The 20,322-nt window shown below is 57.9% G+C and overlaps 5 protein-coding genes across 5 annotated transcripts; 3 read left to right on the top strand and 2 right to left on the bottom strand.

Annotated features, from left to right (window-relative positions):
- Positions 1-1,315: 1,315 nt before the first annotated feature.
- On the top strand, positions 1,316-3,949 carry MYCTH_2306334 (uncharacterized protein). Its single transcript, XM_003663972.1, has 2 exons — positions 1,316-2,105; positions 2,179-3,949. The coding sequence occupies exons 1-2, from the start codon at positions 1,474-1,476 to the stop codon at positions 3,734-3,736; spliced, it is 2,190 nt and encodes a 729-aa protein (XP_003664020.1). The 5' UTR covers positions 1,316-1,473; the 3' UTR covers positions 3,737-3,949.
- Positions 3,950-4,257: 308 nt separating this feature from the next.
- On the top strand, positions 4,258-7,270 carry MYCTH_2306339 (uncharacterized protein). The gene is made up of 13 exons (XM_003663973.1): positions 4,258-4,584; positions 4,673-4,852; positions 4,936-5,224; positions 5,322-5,413; positions 5,475-5,545; positions 5,595-6,135; positions 6,197-6,250; positions 6,319-6,337; positions 6,404-6,520; positions 6,577-6,620; positions 6,681-6,727; positions 6,792-6,921; positions 6,983-7,270. Exons 1-13 carry the CDS (start codon positions 4,326-4,328, stop codon positions 6,991-6,993), a joined length of 1,854 nt encoding a protein of 617 aa, XP_003664021.1. The 5' UTR covers positions 4,258-4,325; the 3' UTR covers positions 6,994-7,270.
- Positions 7,271-8,018: 748 nt separating this feature from the next.
- MYCTH_2306344 (uncharacterized protein) lies at positions 8,019-13,617 on the top strand. Its single transcript, XM_003663974.1, has 2 exons — positions 8,019-8,427; positions 8,508-13,617. The coding sequence occupies exon 2, from the start codon at positions 8,620-8,622 to the stop codon at positions 13,603-13,605; it is 4,986 nt and encodes a 1,661-aa protein (XP_003664022.1). The 5' UTR covers positions 8,019-8,427; positions 8,508-8,619; the 3' UTR covers positions 13,606-13,617.
- A 1,257-nt stretch (positions 13,618-14,874) lies between these two features.
- On the bottom strand, positions 14,875-17,109 carry MYCTH_2065241 (uncharacterized protein; the record flags this gene model as incomplete). Its single annotated transcript, XM_003663975.1, has 3 exons — positions 14,875-16,493; positions 16,552-16,981; positions 17,044-17,109. 3 exons carry the CDS (start codon positions 17,107-17,109, stop codon positions 14,875-14,877), a joined length of 2,115 nt encoding a protein of 704 aa, XP_003664023.1.
- Positions 17,110-19,071: 1,962 nt separating this feature from the next.
- Positions 19,072-20,069, bottom strand: MYCTH_2306347 (uncharacterized protein). The gene has a single exon (XM_003663976.1). It carries the CDS (start codon positions 19,943-19,945, stop codon positions 19,091-19,093), a length of 855 nt encoding a protein of 284 aa, XP_003664024.1. The 5' UTR covers positions 19,946-20,069; the 3' UTR covers positions 19,072-19,090.
- Positions 20,070-20,322: the final 253 nt, after the last annotated feature.

The following is a 20,322-nucleotide window of genomic DNA, read 5'->3' on the forward strand; positions in this document are numbered from 1 at the left end:
GCCCGCCCATTGGCCCGGCAAGAACATCAAACTGCCCCGGCCCAAGCCCTTCCAGGCACCTTCCAAGGGTGCTCATTTGCAGGAGGCGGGATATTTGGGCCTGCAGCCGGAGAGGGACGGAAAGGGGCGTTAGTCACCGTTTGCGCCCAGAACGTCTCCACCCCGGCGAATGGCTGGGCCAGGGATACGAGAGGGAGAATCATACGTCGTGGAACGTACGGATCCGTGCACAGTACGGAGTACACTTCGAAGTATCCGTACTTTATGAAGGAATGCCTCGCCAGCGCACCTCGTGCGCAGTAGTGGGAGATGCCAGTCTCGGGGGCGGAGAATGGGAGAGGGGGGGAGGGGGTCGTTATTCGCCCAGTCAGTACGAAGTACGGACTATCCCAGTCGGTCTCATCTGTGACCAGGTCGAACACTCTGTTGCCATATTCTACGGCGGATGATCTGATATCAGCTCGCCCCGATCTGTTACCACTTAAGTACACAGTTTTCCGTGGTGTGTTTCGAAACTGAGAACCTACGCTAATATGTCTTCCTACTTTTCTTAGTGTATGAACAACAGAAGTACGCCGCAAGAAGCCCGCAGCCCGGGCCATGATCAGCGCCAAGCATTCCACGGAACCACTCGAGAGGCGGCCGGCATTCGGGCTCTCCCCTGCAAAACCGGGAGACATATCAGTTTTCAACAACCCCCAACTCCTCCCCACCCAACGGTGAAAGGGACAGGGCCATATGGAGACTTCGAACTGAGTCGCGCCATGTCTCTTGGGTGAATCCGAGGAATGAACAGGGGGTTGAGCCCATAGTAACACGGTACACTTTGCTTTGCACTGTACTGTGTTCTGTACGGATATGTATTCTGTACATGATGGAAACAACTGTGACGCTGCAGACTTGCCGTCCGTCCGGCTGCGGGAAGATCTCGCAGAACGCAGAATCTTAGGCCCGCTTCCCGTCAGAGGCCATCCCTCGTAGTGAACGCCTCCTCCGCACTCCGGCTCCCGCTCGCCGCCACTAGCGGCCGCAACCTGCAAGTTCTCCGCCGGCACAGCGCACTCCGACCTGGTCCTGCGGTCCCGGCACCCTGGTTCAGCTAATACCTGCCCTGGCTGGAGAATGCAACCTAGACGGGAAAAGGGGCCCCCAAACATTCAGTCCGTTTAGGGTCAGCGGTGATGAGGGCTTTTGAGAGAAGCAAGATAACGGTCCACTCACCCATCGCATCACCAACACCTATTAAAATCGTTGGCTGTCCCAGCACGCCGCATTCTCGCTTTCTGCCAGTCCCCGCCTCCCCCGAGCATCCAATGGTCCTGAAGGCTCGTGCTCCTCTGAAGGAGCAACTCCTGACCGAAATCGCTTCTGTGGTTGGTTCGACGAGTGTGGGGAGCCGTATCTTCATCCCCAGCCTTTCTCGGCCCGGATTTCATTGCAGCGATTTTTCCCCATCACGGGTGAGAACGAGATATGAATGAGACGCCCAGCCGCCCTCCGGAGGGCACCACGACGAAGGCAGTGAAGGACAAGAGTTGTCCGTACTGCCACCAGGCTTTCACTTCCTCATCTTTAGGTCGCCATCTCGACCTTTATATCCGAGAAAAAAATCCAAAGCCCCCGGATGGCGTGCACGACGTGGAAGCCATACGGAAGCTAAGGCAAAATATCACACGTCGGCAGCCCAAGGGCTCCGCATCCCGACGGGTTTCGTCGGCTGCTGTAGGAACACCGACGACGGCATCACGGAGAAGCCCGGCCTCTGGGGATGCCGGTCGATCGGTTACGAGGTCCCCGAATTCTTCAAAGGGTGATTTGCAAGCCGGGGCTGCTTCTGGGAGCCAGTACTACCCGTTCAAACACCGCTGGGAAGACACTGGGGTCATTAATGACCTCGCCGTGCGAGACGGCGTAGCAAGAGGCGAGGCGGAGGGGAAGGCTGCCGCACAACAGCTACCGAGACGTGAGCCGTCTCAGCGTTCAGCAGCTCGACAAATGCTCAAGCAGCAGCTGGAGATGAGACAGCAGATTCAGGACGCTGAAGATCGGTCGAGGGCGGCAGAGTTGGCTTTGAGAGAGCTGCTCGGCTCGTTGAGGGCGGCCAAGTCCGTTCCCCTGTCCACTCGGACCTTGGTCCGTGGTCATTCGTACGCTTACTGACCTTGTGTGAGCCGGCAGGCGACAGATCGACATTGGCTCGACGCCCTTCGACTTTGACCCGTTCTCGCTCGACTTTCCAGCGCTGACACTGCAGTGCCTCGACCCTCCGCCGACTCTCTTCGCCTCGACGCAGCACCCGACGTCCACCTCGTGGTCCATCTTGCCCCCGGGCCACGCTCAGCTCGAAGCTCTGTATGCTTACTTTCGCGAAGAATTTCGGCGGTGGAAGATTGCGTGCGCGGCGGCAACAACTGCCCTCAGCGAGGAGTTGACGTACCCCCCGCCCCTAGACGCGGTCAGGGCAGATCCCAAGGCCGAGGTGCGCAAGGCGGAGAAGTCGGCCGAGCAGATGGAAAAGCACGTTTACGATCACCTGGAGGCTACGTACGCGATCTGGGACGCCCTCGCACAGGACCAGCGCGAGCAGCTCTGGAGGCTGGAGCTGGCACGCGGGGTGGGAAGGAGGCGGCGGGAGGTGGACAAGCTGAAGGAAGGACAACACCTCCTGCGGCAAGAGGTTGCGGTACTAAAGAGCCAAATCGAGCAACTGACTCGCCTACAACAACCGCGAGAGTTCAAGATCGCGCCACCACCGACCCTCTACATCGACGAGAAGTTCTTGACACACTTGCAAGAAGAGGCGATGCGAAACGGGAAGCATTTCGTCGGCCTGAGTCTTTCCGACCGCGGCTCGGACCTGAATACGGTTGTCTCGTCGGTGATCGACCGGTGGAAGAGCGTGATTGTGTCCGCCCGCTCGGCAGCCAGCGGTCTCCAGACACAGCGGACTCTTAGCCCGGGAGCGGCAGGGCCGAGTCCACGGGGATCAACCTGCGATAAATCTACTCCGAACAAGCAGGATGGGCTGCAGATGCCACAACAGTCTTCCATTTGTCGAGATCGCCCTCGACCGCAACAGCTCTCTACGGCTTGCACTCACGGAACGAGCTACCAGGTCTCGGCCACGTCGCCGAACGCAGCGTCCATGCCAACGCTGCCGGAAACACCGGCCGTCCCTAGCACAACCCCTTCGATAAATATTCACGCAGACGACGACGAAGACGAAGAGATGAGTGACCGAGATGCTGAGTTAGCCGGTGAGCCGCGGCCGAACCAAAACGATCGGCGTGACGCAGAAGGAAATCCAACCGGTGTTTCCGATGTCGATGCTGATGCGGACGTTGATGCTGATGCGGATGCCGATGCGGATGCGGATGCCGATGCCGACGCCGACGCCGACATCGACGCGGATGCGGATGCGGATGCGGATGCAGATGCAGATGCAGATGCAGATGCAGACGCCGACGCCGACGCCGACGCTGATGCCGACATGGATGACAACCCTGGCGGCTACACCGAATTTCAGGCTCAGCAGCCGCTTCAGCGGCAGCAACAGCTCCACCCCGTTGTGCCCGTGCCAGCACCGTCACAACAAACCGGGCAACTAGGAGTGGCGCGGACACGTGCACAGTTGGGGGGCGGGAAGAGGAGTAACACCGACGATGGCACGTCTGGCCATATGGTGACAGATCAGATACCAGAAAGTGTACGAGGTCGAATGCCGAGCTGGGCTTGATCTATATCTAGCACCCTTTGTGTACGCACCCATCTAGGCCTGGGTGAAGGAGTCGATCCCCTCAGTTTGCGGTGGTCTTACTTTAACACCAGCGCGCCGACTCTGGGGGATCGTGGACGCATGCCGATATCCCAATAGTACATAGGATCTAGGAGAAAGCCCTAGAGATTGACTTACATCCGTTTAATCTTCAAATTGTTCCCCCCCCCCCCCTTTTTTTTTTTCTTTTTTTTTTCTGATCTTGTTTCACTCTTAGTAGTTACCTCCCCCTATTCAGGGTTGATGCTTGATGCAGTGGTGACTCGCTGTAAAATTGAAGGCTAGGGTTAGGGTCCCGTCCCGTTCAACCCGAGTCATTGGTTGAGCCAAACCTTACACCGTAGCCCCCCGAGGCCTACATCCCCAAAACGGTGACTCGACAAGTCACTTCGAAAATACCCCGCTGTGGGGTTATTTTTCAATTGGGTTCAGATCCCATCTGCACCGAAAACCTAACCTTCGCACACGATCTGCCACACGCAGACGGTTGCCTTTGCACCCGTCGTTTTCATCCTCCGGACACTTTCCAGCCAGATTTACGCAGAATACCATGCCTGATTCTACCGCCCCCGCGCCTCCGACCGAGGAGGTTGCCAATTTGCACTTGGATGAAGTAACGGGCGAGCGTGTGTCCAAGTCGGAGCTGAAGAAGCGCCAGAAGCAGCGCCAGAAGGAGGCCGAGAAGGCGGCCAAGGCGGCCAACGCACCTCCCAAGCCCTCGAGCAAGCCCAAGAACGTCGCGGGCGAGGAGGAGAAGGACCTCAACCCTAACCAGTACCACGAGATCCGGTCCCGGCACATCAACGAGCGTACGTTTTCGATACATTTTTTTTGCGCAGCTGTCAGCCCCAGTTGTTCCGAGACGCTTGCTGATTTAGGTACACCCGGGACATTCAGTGCTCAAGAACCCCGAGACCAACCCGTACCCGCACAAGTTCCAGGTCACGTATGACGACTCCAAGTTCGTCGAGGAGTTTGGCCACCTCAAGTCGGGCGAGACTGCCGAAGACAAGGAAATTCGGATTGCGGGGCGCATCTACAACAAGCGCGCTAGCGGCTCCAAGCTGATCTTTTATGGTAACAATTGCCCCCTCCCCGCCCTCCTCCTCCCCAACCCTCATCTCGCGCACGACTGACAAGAAAGACGGGGATTTGAATAGACATCCGCACCTCCGCCGACACGGTCAGCATTGGCACACAGTTGCAGGTGGTCTGCCAGGCGCAGCTGGTCAAGGAGGGCAGCCCCTCGTTTGAGAAGCAGCACGAGAACATTCGCCGCGGCGACATCATTGGCATCATCGGCTATGCCGGCCGCACCAACCCCAAGAACCGGCTCGCTGAGGGCAAAGAGGGCGAGCTGTCGGTGTTTGCCACCGAAATCGTGCTGCTCAGCCCGTGCTTGCATATGCTGCCCAGTGTGCGGTTCCCGTTCTCGGATAGCGAACAGAGGTGAGTGGCTTCTCGGGGGGAGAGAGAGAGAGAGAGAGAGAGAGACTCTCGAGACCTCCTGAGGGGAGGGCAGGTCGCTGACTTGTGGTGATGACAGGGCCCGTATGAGGTACCTGGACATGCTTTGGAATGACCGGACCCGCCAGGTTCTGTGGCAACGCAGCCGGATGGTGCGATTCATCCGAGACTGTACGTCTTGATTTCCCCTTCCCGCCTTCGGTCTGACGTGCTGGAGCTGACGGAGTCTCAGTCTTCCATGAGCGTCGCTTCATTGAGGTTGAGACCCCGATGATGCACGCCATTGCCGGTGGCGCCACTGCTGTACGTACAACGAACCTAGACGCCGAGAGGTAAGACTGACCATCGCTAGCTTCCGTTCATCACGCATCACAACGACCTGGACATCGACATGTACATGAGAGTGGCTCCTGAGCTTTTCCTCAAGAAGATGATTGTCGGCCAGTTCGGCAAGGTCTTTGAGCTCGGAAAGAATTTCCGCAACGAGGGCATCGACCTGACGCACAACCCCGAGTTCACGTCCTGCGAGTTCTACTGGGCGTATGCCGACGTTTACGACGTGATGAAGCTGACTGAGGAGCTCGTCTCGTCGCTTGTCAAGGAGCTCACGGGCTCCTACAAGACCACGTTCACGACCCAGCACGGAGAGACGTACGAGATCAACTGGGAGGCGCCGTGGCGCAAGGTTGAGATGATCCCCGAGCTTGAGAAGGCCACGGGCGAGAAGTTCCCCCCTTATGAGGAGCTTCACACGGAGGAGACGAACCAGTTCCTGCAGAGACTCTGCAAGAAGATGAACGTCGAGTGCCCGCCGCCGCTTACCAACGCCCGCATGATCGACAAGCTGACGGGCGAGTTCATCGAGAGCACTTGCATCAACCCGACCTTCATCCGTGAGTGCTGCCGGTTTGAGACGGGATAGGAGGGTAGTATCAGCGCTGACTCGAGGTGCAGTCGAACATCCGCAGATGATGAGCCCCCTCGCCAAGTATCATCGGTCTAAGAAGGGTGAGTTGAGAGAGGATGCCATGTTTTCTTCTCTTTTGGTTACCGTGCTGACTAACGATGTTGTACAGGTCTCTGTGAGAGATTTGAGTAGGTTGCCGTGCCGCTGTAAAGCAGCTCCTTCGGTCAGTCAAACGCATGTTGACTCCCTGATAGGGCATTCGTTTGCAAGAAGGAGATTGCCAACGCGTACACCGAGTTGAACAATCCGTTCGACCAGAGACTGCGTTTCGAAGAACAGGCCCGCCAGAAGGCTCAGGGCGATGACGAGGCGTATGTTTTGCCTGGTGTCCCGCAGCAACCGAACATGGCTAATAACCCTGCTGCAGCCAAATCATTGACGAGAGCTTCCTCAACGCGCTGGAGTATGGCCGTAAGTGTTGGCTCAAAGCCTGTCTGCCTGTTGTCAAGATGTGCTGACGCGCATGTTTAGTGCCCCCAACTGGCGGTTGGGGCCTCGGTATCGATCGCCTTGCTATGGTGAGACACTACAAGGAGAAAACAAGGTTGACAAGTGATACCGAGCTAACGGTGCATGTCTTAGTTCATCACGAACAACTATTCGATTCGGGAGGTCCTTCCCTTCCCGTTCCTGCGTGAGGAAAAGCAAGGCACCAAGGAGAAGTCTGCGGCCGAGTTGGTTGGTGTCCAGCCCCTTCCTGAGGAAGGCATCCGTAAGTGGTTGTGCTCGTATCTGCTGGGCTAAAGCGTCCGACTGCTGACTTTGTATTACAGCGCATAAATAGACGAGGATACCCCGGTGTGTGACCGAAAAGAAGAAAGCGTAGACGATTTGTTAAGGAGATCTGGGCTCTGTTTCTAGGTGTGCGGTTTGGTTGTTTACACACCACGGAGCAAGTCAGTAGATATGCGATGGAAAACAGCTAGGCTTACGAGGAGCACGTAGTTCTTTAGTTGATCAAGCCCAATAACTGGATCTACACTACACTACTCGTCGCGGCGTATCTAAACGAAAAAAAAAAAATCGGAGCATGCTTTTCATTGGGCCTGAATGAGATTGACTTGTGTTGTAGCCAATTTGTAGTGTCTTGGTGATGGCGCATGTCTTGGCTGACGAACGTCATGCTGACAGCGCGTTCAGAGAGTTAGTGTATGCATTAAGGAAGCTCGAGGTTTAAGGTAGGAAAAGTCCGTAGCACGGAGTGTGGATGTACATATGTATGTACGGATGTATGTACGGAGTACACTACGTTCATAGCTTACGTACACTAGTTACTTCCTACTCCGTACAGCCCCGACAGGAGACTTTTCCCCCCTTTCGATACTTCTTTTTGCCTGGTTAATCAACTGCTTGTGGCGAGCTTCACTAATGCATCTGACGGGAGAATAGCGGAGGTTTCCCAATTTCTTACTTGGCTACTTTCTGATACTTGGGCAATTTTCTTCGCGTTTCTCTCCGTGATATTCTGGAGAATATATTGCGATACAGAGTCGTGGGGTTCGCGGCATCCGGGTTCCCATATCTTGCAATTAAATGGCGATCGGATGAACTGCGGATGCAACCCAGCTCTTTCAATGGCACGACGGGCTTGGCGTTACGTGGCATGAGGGGCAGAGCTCTGGGCGGGGAACGCGAAAGCGAGGCTTACTCTGCTCCGTACAGAACTTTGTTTGAGAACCAGGAACCAAAATCGGGAGAGCCAGGAGCGGCAGCAGCAGCAGCAGCAGCAGCAGGACTGAGACTTGACTTAGTGCGCAAGTGGGTCTCGATTGCGACTTTCCATTACATCGTGAAAGCGCCATCATCGCTGTATTGTCTACTACGTTTGTAGAGTGCGATGGAATGGCCAAGTGGGGAGGATGTGCTGGTTATCCATACCCACGTTAGGCACCCCGATCGGTACCAACCTGAAATTACGCCCCAGATCGGGGAGGAACGAGGCTGTGAGCCTAAACGCCGAGAGAGCAGTTTAACTACCAGACAAAACTTCGGCTCGTGTTCAGATGGTCATTTTCTTTGTCAGCCTTTTTTTTCCTTTTTATTTTCTACCTTTTTATTTCCTATTCCTGCGTCAATTCTGTTTTAAATCGCATTATCGGCGGCGCCTTGCAGGGCTGTACAGTACATACGTCGGTCCCAGATGATAAACTGACCTGAATTAACGCCGTCCGATAATTGCAGACGCAAACAGGGGCCCTGACACGACAACAAATCCTGGGTACGATATACAATACCCTTATTATAAAGCGAATATTTCTGTTCCCTCCCTTTTCGGGTGCAAGCGCTGAGCAGCGCAAGGAGTGGCGCCGGCACGAACCACGCGACCCTTTGGGGTCTAGCACAACGCCAACGCCGCCGATCCGACTGGGAACGGAAAGGGTTACTAGATAACGGAGGGCCTGGCGCCGCCATGGCGCTTCTCCGGCAGACATGGACGCTGGCGCTCAAAAACTGGCTGATCGTCCTCGGCCGCCACAGCCTGGCAACCGTCATCCGCGCCTTTGTCCTGCCGATTATCTTGACCGCGTTCCTCAGCTTTGCGCGTAACCTCTTCGTGCCTGCGGCGACATTCGGCATCGGTGACGTCCGTCCGGTGCGTTCGCTGCTCAACGGGCTGGAAGTGGCTTCCGAGAGCGGCAGGAACCATGTCGTCTTTGTCAACAATGGGTTCAGGGGTGGCGAGATCGAGCGCGTCATTGACGACTTGGCGACCACGGTGAGGAATGCGGGGAAGAACGCGACGATTCTGGAGAGCGAGGACGACGTGCCGTACATTTGCCGCGCCTCGCTCCGCGGTGTGACCCCGTGCTACGGCGCGGTTGTCTTCCACGGATCGCCGACCGAGGGCGGCGCTGGGCTATGGAATTATACCCTCCGCGCCGATGCCTCGCTCGGCGCTGGCCGCATCGACACCGACAAGGACACCAACGACGCCCAGGTCTATATGCTGCCCCTGCAGAACGCCGTCGACATGGCCATCTCTCGCCAGAAGGGCGGCGACGGCGGCGATATGACGCCGCTTCCCAGTGTCACGGACGAATATCCCTTCACATCACTCACCGACGAGGAGCGTAACGACCGTATCCGTGTCATTTACCAGAGAAATATCATAAGTTTTCTCGGCGTCACGTTTCTCGTCGCCACCATCGGTATTACCTACCACATGGCCGGCTTCATTGCCACCGAGCGAGAGTCGGGCATGTCGACCTTGATCGAGGCCATGATGGCCACAAAGAGCCGCTGGCAGCCGCAGGTCGCTCGCCTCCTGTCGTACCACCTGTCTTTTTCGGTGCTGTACCTGCCCGGCTGGGTCGTCTCGGCCTTGATTCTGTGGACCGGCGTGTTTGCTCACACCAGCGCCGTCGTCGTCTTCTTCTACTTCATCCTCTCCGGCCTGGCCCTGGGCTCCATGACCATCTTCGGCGCAGCCTTCTTCAAGAAGTCGCAGCTGAGCGGTGTGCTGCTCACCATTGTTTACATCCTGTTGGCTATCATCGCCCAGACCATCACCTCGCCCAAGACTCCGACCGTCGTCGCCCTGAGCCTTCTCTTCACCCCCTGCAACTTCACCTACTTCATCACGCTCCTCGCCCGCTGGGAGAGAGAGGAATGGCCGACCGACCTTCTCCAGTCACCGCCCAACAGCCCCTGGGAGCTACCGGGCATCGTCTTCTTCGTGTTCCTTGCCGCCCAGGCCCTTGTCTACCCCGTCCTCGGCGCCCTGATCGAGAGGTGGCTGCACGGTACTACCTCCAGCGGGCGCAACATCGTGGTTGGCGAGGACCGCGGCGATCTCGGCAGCGACTGCACCGTCAAGCTCGAGGACTTCACCAAGGTCTACAGCCCGGGAATCGTCCGCCGCATGTTCTCCTTCATCGCGAAGCCAAAGGAGCCCGTCGTGGCCGTGAACAAGCTCACCCTGAGTGCGACCCGCGGCCAGATCCTGGCCCTGCTTGGCGCCAACGGTAGCGGCAAGAGCACCACGCTCGACACCATCGCCGGCATCAACAAGGCCACGAGCGGCAACATCACCATTGACGGCACCGGCGGCCTGGGAATCGCCCCGCAGAAGAACGTTCTCTGGGACGAACTGACCGTGTTTGAGCACATCCGCATCTTCAACAAGCTCAAGTCCCCCGGCCGCCATGCCACCAAGGAGGAGATCCGCGACCTGGTCCTTGCCGTCGACCTCGAGAAGAAGATCAAGGCCCAGTCGCGCACCCTGTCGGGCGGCCAGAAGCGGAAACTGCAGCTCGGCATGATGCTCACGGGCGGCAGCGCCGTCTGCTGCGTCGACGAGGTGTCGAGCGGCCTGGATCCCCTGAGCCGGAGAAAGATCTGGGACATCCTGCTCGCCGAGCGCGGGCGGCGCACCATCATACTGACGACGCACTTCCTCGACGAGGCGGACCTGCTGGCGGACTACATTGCCGTCATGTCCAAGGGCAATCTGCGCGCCAAGGGCACGTCTGCGGAGCTGAAGGACCGCCTGGGCGGCGGCTACAGGATCCATGTCAACAACGTGAAGCTGATCCCGCGCCTGCCCGATATTGCCGGAGTGAAGAAGAAGGCGACCCGGGAGGAGGCGTCTTACATGGCTTCGACCTCGGCCATGGCAGCTACGGTCATCCGGGAGCTCGAGACGGCCGGCGTCAAGGACTATCGCTTCTCCGGCCCGACGATCGAGGATGTCTTCTTGCAGCTTGCCGAAGAGGTCCGGGCCGAGGGAGGGGACCTCGACTCGCGCGGGGTCCTGAGCTCGGCTGACGAGAAGTCCGCGACTGCCGACGGGATGAGCCAAACGGAGAAGGGCCTCGAACTCATGTCGGGACAACCCGTCGGCTTTTGGCGCCAGGCCTGGGTGCTCTTCCTCAAGCGCTGCGTCATCTTCAAGAGGAACTGGTTCCCCACCGTCGCCGCCTTCGTGATCCCCGTCATCGCCGCCGGGTTGGTGATGCTGTTCGTCAAGGATCAGCAAGCCGTGGGTTGCTCTCCCACGGACCAACTGTCGAGGAACGAGGCTGTCAACATATTCGACGGCGGCTTCGAGATCTTTGTGGTCGGCGGCCCGGCGGACAAGTTTTCCGAGTCGAACCTGATGCGCCTGTTTGCCCCCATCTACATTAACACGCAAGGCAAGACCGGCGGCGCCGGCGGCGAGATTGCCGACGCTGATGGCCTGTCGACCAGGGCCGTCACCAGCGCGGCCGACTTCTTCCGGAATCTCACCATCGTCGATTCGATTGACGAGTTCAATCAAGCCGTCGTCCAGTACCGCAAGAACATCACGCCCGCTGGCATCTGGCTGGGTGACGACCGCTCTCGCCCGACGCTCGTCTACAAAGGCGACGGGGTCGAGATGGTCAATGCCTGGTTTGGCAAGTGGGTTATGGATATGCTCCTGGTGAACAGCACCATCGCGACGACTTATGTCCCCTTCGACAGGCCGTTTACCCCCGACGCCGGAGACTCGCTACAGTTTCTGGTGTACGTCGGTCTCGCTCTGTGCGCCTACCCGGCCTTCTTCTCGCTGTACCCGAACTTGGAGCGCCGCCGCCAAGTTCGTGGGCTGCAGTACTCGAACGGCGTCAAACCGCTGCCGCTGTGGATCGCCTACCTGGGCATCGACTTTGCCGCCGTGCTGGCCGGGGCCGTCATCAGCATCATCCTCTTCGCCGCCGTCGCCCCCGACCTCTGGTACCACATTGGCTACGTCTTCTTGGTATTCATCTTGCACGGTTTGGCGTCGACCCTCTTGGCGTACAACGTCTCGCTCTTCGCCTCGAACCAGCTGTCGGCCTATGCGTTCGCAGCTGCTTGGCAGGTTGTCATGCTTCTTCTCTATCTTATCGGGTACATGTGTGTCATCGTGTACGCGCCCGTCCATCGGATCGACTCGCTGGTGCTGGTTGTGCACTTTACCATCTCGGTGTTGGCGCCCATAATGTCGGTCATTCGCGCCCTGTTCGTGACCCTGAACTTGTTTTCCACGGCCTGCGATGGTCAGCAGCTGTCCTCCAACCCGGGCGCCATGGTCCAATACGGCGGCCCGATTCTCTACCTCATCGTCCAGGCCGTCATCCTCTTCCTCGTCCTCGTCTGGGCCGATGGCGGCAGCGCAGGCTTCAGCCTGTGGCGCATGTTCAAGCGCTCCGCTCCTCCTTCGCAGAGCGATGCCGACGAGCGCGCCGCCATCTCCGACGAAGAAGTCGCCAACGAGCTGATCCGCGTCAAGTCTAGCAGCGCTGCCAATCCCGACGCCGGCCGCCCCACGGACGGCCTGCGCGTCGTCAACCTGACCAAGACGTTTGGCAACAACATTGCCGTCGACAACGTCACCTTCGGCGTACCCCACGGGGAGGTCTTTGCTCTCCTCGGGCCCAACGGGGCCGGTAAGTCGACCACCATCTCCGTCATCCGCGGCAACCTCAAACCGTCGGCCGGAGGCGACGTGTTCGTGGAAAACGCCTCCGTCACGCGCCACGTTGCCGCGGCCCGCTCCCATCTCGGCGTCTGCCCGCAGTTCGACGCCATCGACGTCATGACGGTCGAAGAGCACCTGCGCTTCTACGCGCGCGTGCGCGGCATCCCGGACGTCGAGCACAACGTGTCGGCCGTGATCCGCGCTGTCGGGCTGAGCGCCTTCCGCACCCGCCAGGCGCACGCGCTCTCGGGCGGCAACAAGCGCAAGCTCTCGCTGGGGATCGCCCTCATGGGCAACCCGACCGTCGTGCTCCTCGACGAGCCCTCGTCCGGCCTCGACGCCGCCGCCAAGCGTATCATGTGGCGCACGCTGGCCTCCACCGTCCCCGGCCGCAGCCTCCTGCTCACGACGCACAGCATGGAGGAGGCCGACGCCCTCGCCGGCCGGGCGGGCATCCTCGCCAAGCGCATGCTGGCCATGGGCAGCATCGACCAGCTGAGGCAGCGCTTCGGCAACCAGCTGCACGTCCACCTCGTGTGCAAGGGCGCGCCGCGCACGAGCGACGCCCACGTGGAGAAGGTGCGCACATGGGTGACGCAGACCTTTGCCGGGGCCGAGGTCGAGGACAAGACGTACCACGGCCAGATGCGGTTCAAGGTTCCTGCCGCTACCGCAGCAGCCCTCGCGAGCGGTGGGGCCCAGGAGCAGGTGTGCGCCAAGGTTCCTCACGGCGTCGGCCATGGCTCCTCCTCGTCATCGTCGTCATCGTCGTCCTCGTCGTCTGGGTCAGCCATCGGCAAACTGGTCGTCTTGTTGGAGGAAAATAGGGAGTACCTTGGCGTGGAACACTACAGCGTCAGCCCGACGACGCTGGATCAGGTGTTCTTGGCCGTGGTGGGGAGACATAACGTCAAGGAGGAGGGGTATCACGAGGATGGAAAGAAGAAGAAGTGGTGGAAGTTTGGGAAATAGAACCCGGGCGGTCTGATTCTTCTTTATTTTTGGGTGTTTTTTTTTTCGGGGGGTGTGTGTGTGTGTGTATTTTGTTTTATTTCGTCTGGTGTCTTGCGTTTCATGCATGGCATGGCGTGGAGGCAGGTACCTACCGGGGGGTGATGATGATGGCCAGATATGCATTGCTCTCTCTCATGGGTTGTCTCCCTGCATCTTCTTGGACATCTCAACTCTCTGTGTGTACAGTACATGCGCCTCTTCTTCGCTTGGATATTTGGCTTCCCAAATAGAGCCTCGATTTAAAGGAGTTCAGAGTCACAGGGGAAGGAACAGAGTAGGACCGTGTACAATAGATTTTTTTTTCCCCTTTGTTTCTTAACCACCTCAATTTTTGGGTCAGTCGCCATATGGCTTGGAGCTCCCGGGCCCTTTTCACTGCCAATCTTCATTCAAGGTACTGTACATACAAAAACGGTTTCTGTGCTGAGCGCTGGCCGTGCCACGCCTTGGGGAGTAGTCTTGTGCAACCAGGGGCTGGTTTGGTTCCTTCGTTTCCAAAACATATGTAGAATACGAGCTTCCCCAAACCCGGCCATTACAGAAGTTGTTTTTAATCCCCCCCCTTTCTCCCGAAATCTGCCTACATAGGAGGAATCACATCGAAGCAGATTGGATGCTGGGCGCACACAGAATCACAACCTGTCGTTACCCTTGGGTTCGCAGAGCAGAGTCCCTCGCCGAACCCCTTGAATGCTGCTCCGGCTCGCTCAGAAAAGACAGTCATGCGGGGAGCTAGGGCTTACGCTGACCGTAGGGAGAATCACAAAAGACCGACCAGTGAGGCTGAAGAATTGGACGTTGGCAACTGCTGGTGTTAGGGGCGGTCACAGATACATCTTTGCAAACCTTAGCAGTTGAGGGAGTTCTATCGAATGGGTTGGGATTGAAAAGGCACGGCTCCCTCTGCCTTTGAACAGGCGACTCACCCCGTTCAACGAGCATCGTAGAAGGGCCAAAGTAAAAAAAGGTGCATTCATCACGAAGAATCGGCTCTTCTAAAAACCTCGTCCGTCCGACAAGATTCATGCAATATGTACAATACGAGTCAAGTACTGCCATAACCTGCCTCGAGCTTGCTCCTTGCCCGTCCCAAGTCCATCCAAGCCCGCTCCGAGACTTTTGTTTTCTATGCAGAAAGGGGGCCCCGAAGTTACCCCGGGAGAGAACAGTAGCGGATTAGCTCATGGGGACGTCTGGTTCATACCAAGACCGCCTGCCGTTAAACACTCAATACCTCGGCCCGCCGCCTCTTTCAAGATCCTGGCTCCATGAGTCGTTGCCGTTGCCGTTGCCGTTGCTCTCACCATACCCACCACGATGTCCCCAGGGGTCGTTTCTGGTCTGCTGGTTCGGTCGACTCGCAGTACCGCCATACTCACTGCCATTGTCCCCACCGTACTGTACAGCATTGATCATATTCCTCAGCGAGCTGTTGCTAGCGCTCGGCTGGTGATACGGCTGGAAGGGTTGGAATGGTCGGCTGGAGCTCTGATTGCTTCTCAGCGAGCCGCGGCTATCAGTTGGTTGGTGGAAGGGCCGCATCGGTTGGGTCATTGCTCTGGAAGGAGGGAATTGAGGCTGGCCTTGTGGGGCCATGGGATTTGTGGCGCTGCGGATTGGGTGCCCGCCTGGCCCCGGCCCGCGCGGTGACATCGGATTGCTGCGATAAGTGTTCATTGACGGAGCGGGACTAGCACGGCCATTCAACCGATTGTCAAAGGCCGCTCCGTTGCTGTCTCCAGGGTACGGTAATCTCATGTCGTTAGGATGGGTCGACCGAGTGTCATGGCGCTGTGGCAACCTGTTGCCCTCGGCATAGGGGAACCTGCTATCTCCGGGATGTGGAGAACGGGTATCGCCGCGTTGGGGTGGTCTGCCGTCGCCTGGATAGGGCAACCGGGGCTGATTCGGACCAGGCCCGCTGTAGTTGAAAGATCCCGTGGGTGACTTGACGGGAGGCGGCTCAGATGGCATCGTCTCCGACGTGAAATTTGCGGGGCTTGCTGTATAGTCGCGTAGCGACGAACCATTCGAAGCCATCCGCTGCATATGGGGAGCGGGCCCGTAGCTCCTGTTGGACGACGTGGTTGCCGTTCGCGCGGGCGGATACCCGTCGAGGTCGAGCGGAGGCAAGGTGGGTGTCGAGGATCTGGGAGGAGCCATACCCATCCCGGCTGCGCTTCCAAGGAGCGAGGTCTCGACAGAGTATTCGCTCCCTGTTGTGCGTTTGGTTTCCGACCTCGTTGGCATTGGCGGCCTTCGACCAAGTGAGTTCATTTCGAAACTGCCAGGGCTGCTTGGACGGGAAGGCTTCTCGGTGAACGAAGCGAAGGTATCGGCACGGTTCAAGGTTGGCATCTGGGGGAGATCGTCGTCGTCGAGAACGGGGAGGGATGGCTTCATCGTCACCGGCCTGTCCCCACCGTTCTTCTTGGCTGCCTTGAGCTCCGCCTTTTTCCTCTTTCGCTCTTCCTCGGCCATGGCCTTGTTGATCTTGATTGAGACGATCTGTTTGAGGCGCTTGTTGACTTTGCGCTCACAGAAGCCAGTCAAGCCGCCATCCTCGCGCGGGATGTAGCTCCACAGGAAAAAGACGAAAAACAGAGCGGCCAGGAGTAATGAGAGGAAGGAGAAGACCCAGATGACGAGCGTGAACAGCATGCCGGAAAGGATCACGGCCTGGCGAGGCTCCTCGGTTGCCAGAGCTTTGATCTTGTCAAAAAAGTCGGCGAGCGAGGTCTCGAAGCTGGATTGGTTGATCTGGAGCCGCGCATCGTAAACCGAGTAGAGAGTGAGTGCGTTGATGGCTTGGCGAGGCCCAGAGCAAAGAAGGACGCGAATCCAAGCTTATTCATCGTTAGCCAACACTCCCATGAAATGCCGTCTCCGAAGGGGCTTCTTTACATTGAAAGCTGAAGAAGGTAAACAGGGCGATGTATTCGGCGCCCTTTTTACTCCTGGTGAGCTCCGCAAAGACCAAGAATCTCTTCCAACCTCGGCCTTCTCCCATCCGAATGCTCTCGAGGCGGGCAGCAAGACTGTCCAGGAAACATTCGGCGACGCTTCCTCGGCGCATAATGGTTATGGCGCGGAAATACTCGTATGCCAGATTTGCGAAGGAAAGGAGAATACAAACGGTAAAGATCCATTTCGAGATGTCGAAGGGGATAAACTGAGCGGGCTCAATTTGTGAAGACCAACGGTTAAAGGCAAGAAGCTGGTAGGCGGTGAATATATCGACTGCATAGACGGCGAGCGAAATGATTAGTGAAAACCAGAGATAACCGTAGGCCACTGGCGTGAAGACAGAGGTGGATTTGAAGTCGTTGAGACTCTGGAAGCAAAACGTCAATCGATCATGGCCCGGATCTCTGGGCGTATCCTTGGGTCACTCACGATAAAGTCCCATTTCTGTTCTGGCTGGACCTCGATATGACGTCTGCGGTGACTGAGGAATCCCATCGTGATGGCAGGCGCGAAGAAATGGGCTAACCGGGCCGCAAAGGTTGACGTGTCGACACTGTCGAGGAAGTGGATGAAGACGAAGTGGTTCGGCACAATCGATGTGCCGTGGGAGGGGGTATCGCAAAGAGATGCTGAAAAAAAAAAAAAAGAAAAAGAAAAAAAAGGCACCGTAACGGCAATACGCAGGAGTCGTTCCTCGCCCGCGAAGATACCGACTATACCTACGTCGCCGAAAGAAGACGACACTTACCGGCTCTCGGTGACGATGAGATCACGGAGCCGGCTGAAGACAAGAGACGAGAAGGAAGGAAACGTCAGAAAGTGGGTTGGATTGTTCGGTTCAAAAGGCCAGCAGCGGCCTTAGCAGCGCTTCCTCCCCGCTCGCATCGCGAAGACAGATTGTTGCCGGGGGTCCGTAGTGTTGAGCAGCAATGCGTCCGAGAGAGGGGCAGGGAGCGCGCTGCGAATGTTGCCTCGGTGCTGTGGCGAACCGGCACAATGGACAGCGCCCGTTGTGTCGGGTCGGACAAGAGAACCCGAAGGGAGTGGAGGTGCGGTGTCGTGGTGATAGTGAATGGGCAGCGCTCTCCGTTTGGGGGGACGTGGTAGAGGGCTGGGAGAGAGAAGGAAGGGAGGGGGGGTTTCCAGGGTTTGATCGGCTGGGCACGGCTCCCAGGCAAGGTGTCGAGCTGACCGAAGCGGTAGTGATATGTCGAAGCCCACAATGGAAGAAGATCCGTTGACAGTATGTACTTGTTATAAAGAGTTGTGCAGTCGATAGCCTATTATTGTTGGATTGTCGGGAACAATAGAGCCCGGTGTGGTTGTTGTGATGGCGAATGGCGCGTTGTATTGCCCAATTCGACGTAAGCAACTGGTATTCACTGTGACATGCGATAATGAATGGATAGGTCATCGGTCGTGTTTCCAACTGATCCCCGAACGGCCACCCTGACGACGTGCGGGAGGCCCACGGAACGAAGGAAGCGTGAGGGAGAGGCGCATCTGCGACGAGTGGAGAGATAAGGGGCCATGAGCTGGAAGGAGCAGGGCATCCTGGCCCTGCCCTACGCAGTAAGCGGAACCTGTTGCGGCCTCGGGATGCTCGCGCGATTGGTCGGATGTTGGGCCCACGCGGGGGTTTAACCCATCTCGACTTCACCGCAACAGGAAATCAGCGCTTAGCGATGTGACTTTCCGCATGGAGCAACAACCCATGTGCACGGATATTTTCTGGAGCAACCCGACTCCGAATGCAGGGCAGTAGGGCAACCCCCCTGCTTCTGCCGACCGGCCCGTTAAAGTTCCTCTCTACTCCGTATCATCCGATGATTGGTCAAGCGAGGTTGCCCCTTGCATGGCACCAGTCGCTTTCAGACCCTATGAAACATCTGCCCAACCACTGACGGAAAAGTTCGATTGGAAACGGCTTGCGAAACACGGAACCTTGATGCCGACGAAGCAGGATGCGGGTGGCGGCTGCTCGGATTCTACTACGGATTCCACTACGCGACGGCAGCTGCAACGCTTGGCGCAGATGGCCTGCGAGTATGTGTAGAAAAGGGAAAACAAGCAGAAGATCGAATGATGTGGTCAAAATGGTTCGTTTAGATGGCACCGCTTCTGCTCGCCGGAGCAACACAGCGAATCGCCGTGATGCGAGAGACGATAGGATCACTACTAATCTCTACTAACTACTAGGTATGTACTATAGTGTAAACGGTACTCAGGTATCGTGCCAAGCTTTGCACCAACCAGGCTTTTTTCACACGCGCTCTGCGGGATGCGTACATACCAATAAATGAAGCCGACACTGTGATCTGCAACATGTGAAACACAACAAGCAAGGTTTTCTTGTTCGCTGTCAAGCTCTAATTCGCAACACGGTCTACGAAGTATATTCTGTCTACTTGGTCGGGACGATCATCGCTCGCTCATAACAAAAAAAAGCTGTTTCGCCACGCTTCCCTTCACTCATTCATTTCTTTTGCGCCTTCTCCTCCTCCTCCTCATCATCATCACCATCACCACCACCACCACCCCATTCCTCCCTCAACCGTCCTTCCACCGCACACCTCAGCTCCATCTGCTCCGTCTCAGTCAGCGGGGCGGCGCTGCCCCTCCTCCTCCTCCAGCTGGCGTCCGTCTCCCGCAGCCTCGCCTGCCCCTCGTCCCCCCCGGCGCCGTCCTGCCCCTGCTCCTCCGCGAACACGTAGGTCCTCCACTCCGTGTTCGCCCAGCCCGTCCCGGCCTGGGGGTTCATGCCGTCCCAGTCCTGCGTGAGGAAGTGGAGGAAGCCGCCGTGGGTGACGACGGCGACGTGGGCGTCGCGGCCCGGGTGGGCGGCCTCGAACCGGCGGCCGAGCTCGCGCAGCCAGGCGCGGGCGCGGCGGGCGCGGGCCTCGAGCCGGTCCATGACGGGCGCGAAGGCGCTGCCGCCCGTCTTGACGTTCCACCCGGGCGCCACCAGCGACAGGTCGACCTGCCCGCCGGGCCCGAACTCGGCCGCCAGCGCGGACGGGTCCGAGCCCGTGTCGCACGGGCTCGCCGACACCTCCTGCACGTCCGGCAGGGCGACCACCGTCCTCCGGACGAGGGACGAGTCTCGCGCCCGCAGGGCCGGCTCGAAGGACAGCAGGCAGGTGTAGATGGTGCGCCGGAGCGGCGAGGCCACGAGGTGGGTGAGCTGCCCTTGGTAGGGGAACGTCTTGGCCAGCTGGGCGCACTGCTCCTTTCCGAGCGGGGTGAGATCCGGGTCGGGGAGTGCATGGTTCTCGGCGCAGAGGTTGTGGACGCCTTGCGCGTGACGGACGAGATGGATATAAGTAGGCATATTTTTTCTTTTTTGCCCCCGCCCCCAGGTTCAGAACGGGTTGGTTGTGTCAAGATCGTGTGAACGAGCGGTGAGGATCTAGACACGCGAACAAGCCAAGGTGCGCGTTGTGGTCAAGGTAAGGCAAGGATGATTGTTTGCTGCGGAGAGGGACGGACCAAAAAAACTCTCGGTCAGACTACTCGTACTCCGAACGTATACTTGACCAATATCATCTGCGGTGGATGTTGTTGGTGAGTCAGTCACTCAATGGGTTTCCAGTCCGAAACTTCCAGACACTGCATGTCCTGGCCGACGTCCTTCTCCACTAGTGTACCTGGTCAAGTCCGGTGCCGGATCGCGTTGGCGCCCCGCCCTAACCCGGGTCTTGTCTCCTC

The sequence above is a fragment of the Thermothelomyces thermophilus genome, chromosome 4 (assembly GCF_000226095.1).
Source record: "Thermothelomyces thermophilus ATCC 42464 chromosome 4, complete sequence".
In the NCBI taxonomy this organism is placed as follows: Eukaryota; Fungi; Ascomycota; class Sordariomycetes; order Sordariales; family Chaetomiaceae; genus Thermothelomyces; species Thermothelomyces thermophilus.

What these genes read in the sequence shown, in the direction of transcription:
- MYCTH_2306347 (XM_003663976.1), bottom strand. Translation starts at nt 19,945, where the DNA reads ATGCCTACTTATATCCATCTCGTCCGTCACGCGCAAGGCGTCCACAAC.
- MYCTH_2306339 (XM_003663973.1), top strand. Translation starts at nt 4,326, where the DNA reads ATGCCTGATTCTACCGCCCCCGCGCCTCCGACCGAGGAGGTTGCCAAT. An exon ending in CATCAACCCGACCTTCATCC is followed by an intron (nt 6,136 to 6,196) that starts GTGAGTGCTGCC and finishes CTCGAGGTGCAG; the next exon opens with TCGAACATCCGCAGATGATG. An exon ending in GCTCAGGGCGATGACGAGGC is followed by an intron (nt 6,521 to 6,576) that starts GTATGTTTTGCC and finishes ACCCTGCTGCAG; the next exon opens with CCAAATCATTGACGAGAGCT.
- MYCTH_2306334 (XM_003663972.1), top strand. Translation starts at nt 1,474, where the DNA reads ATGAATGAGACGCCCAGCCGCCCTCCGGAGGGCACCACGACGAAGGCA. An exon ending in GGCTCGTTGAGGGCGGCCAA is followed by an intron (nt 2,106 to 2,178) that starts GTCCGTTCCCCT and finishes GTGAGCCGGCAG; the next exon opens with GCGACAGATCGACATTGGCT.
- MYCTH_2306344 (XM_003663974.1), top strand. Translation starts at nt 8,620, where the DNA reads ATGGCGCTTCTCCGGCAGACATGGACGCTGGCGCTCAAAAACTGGCTG.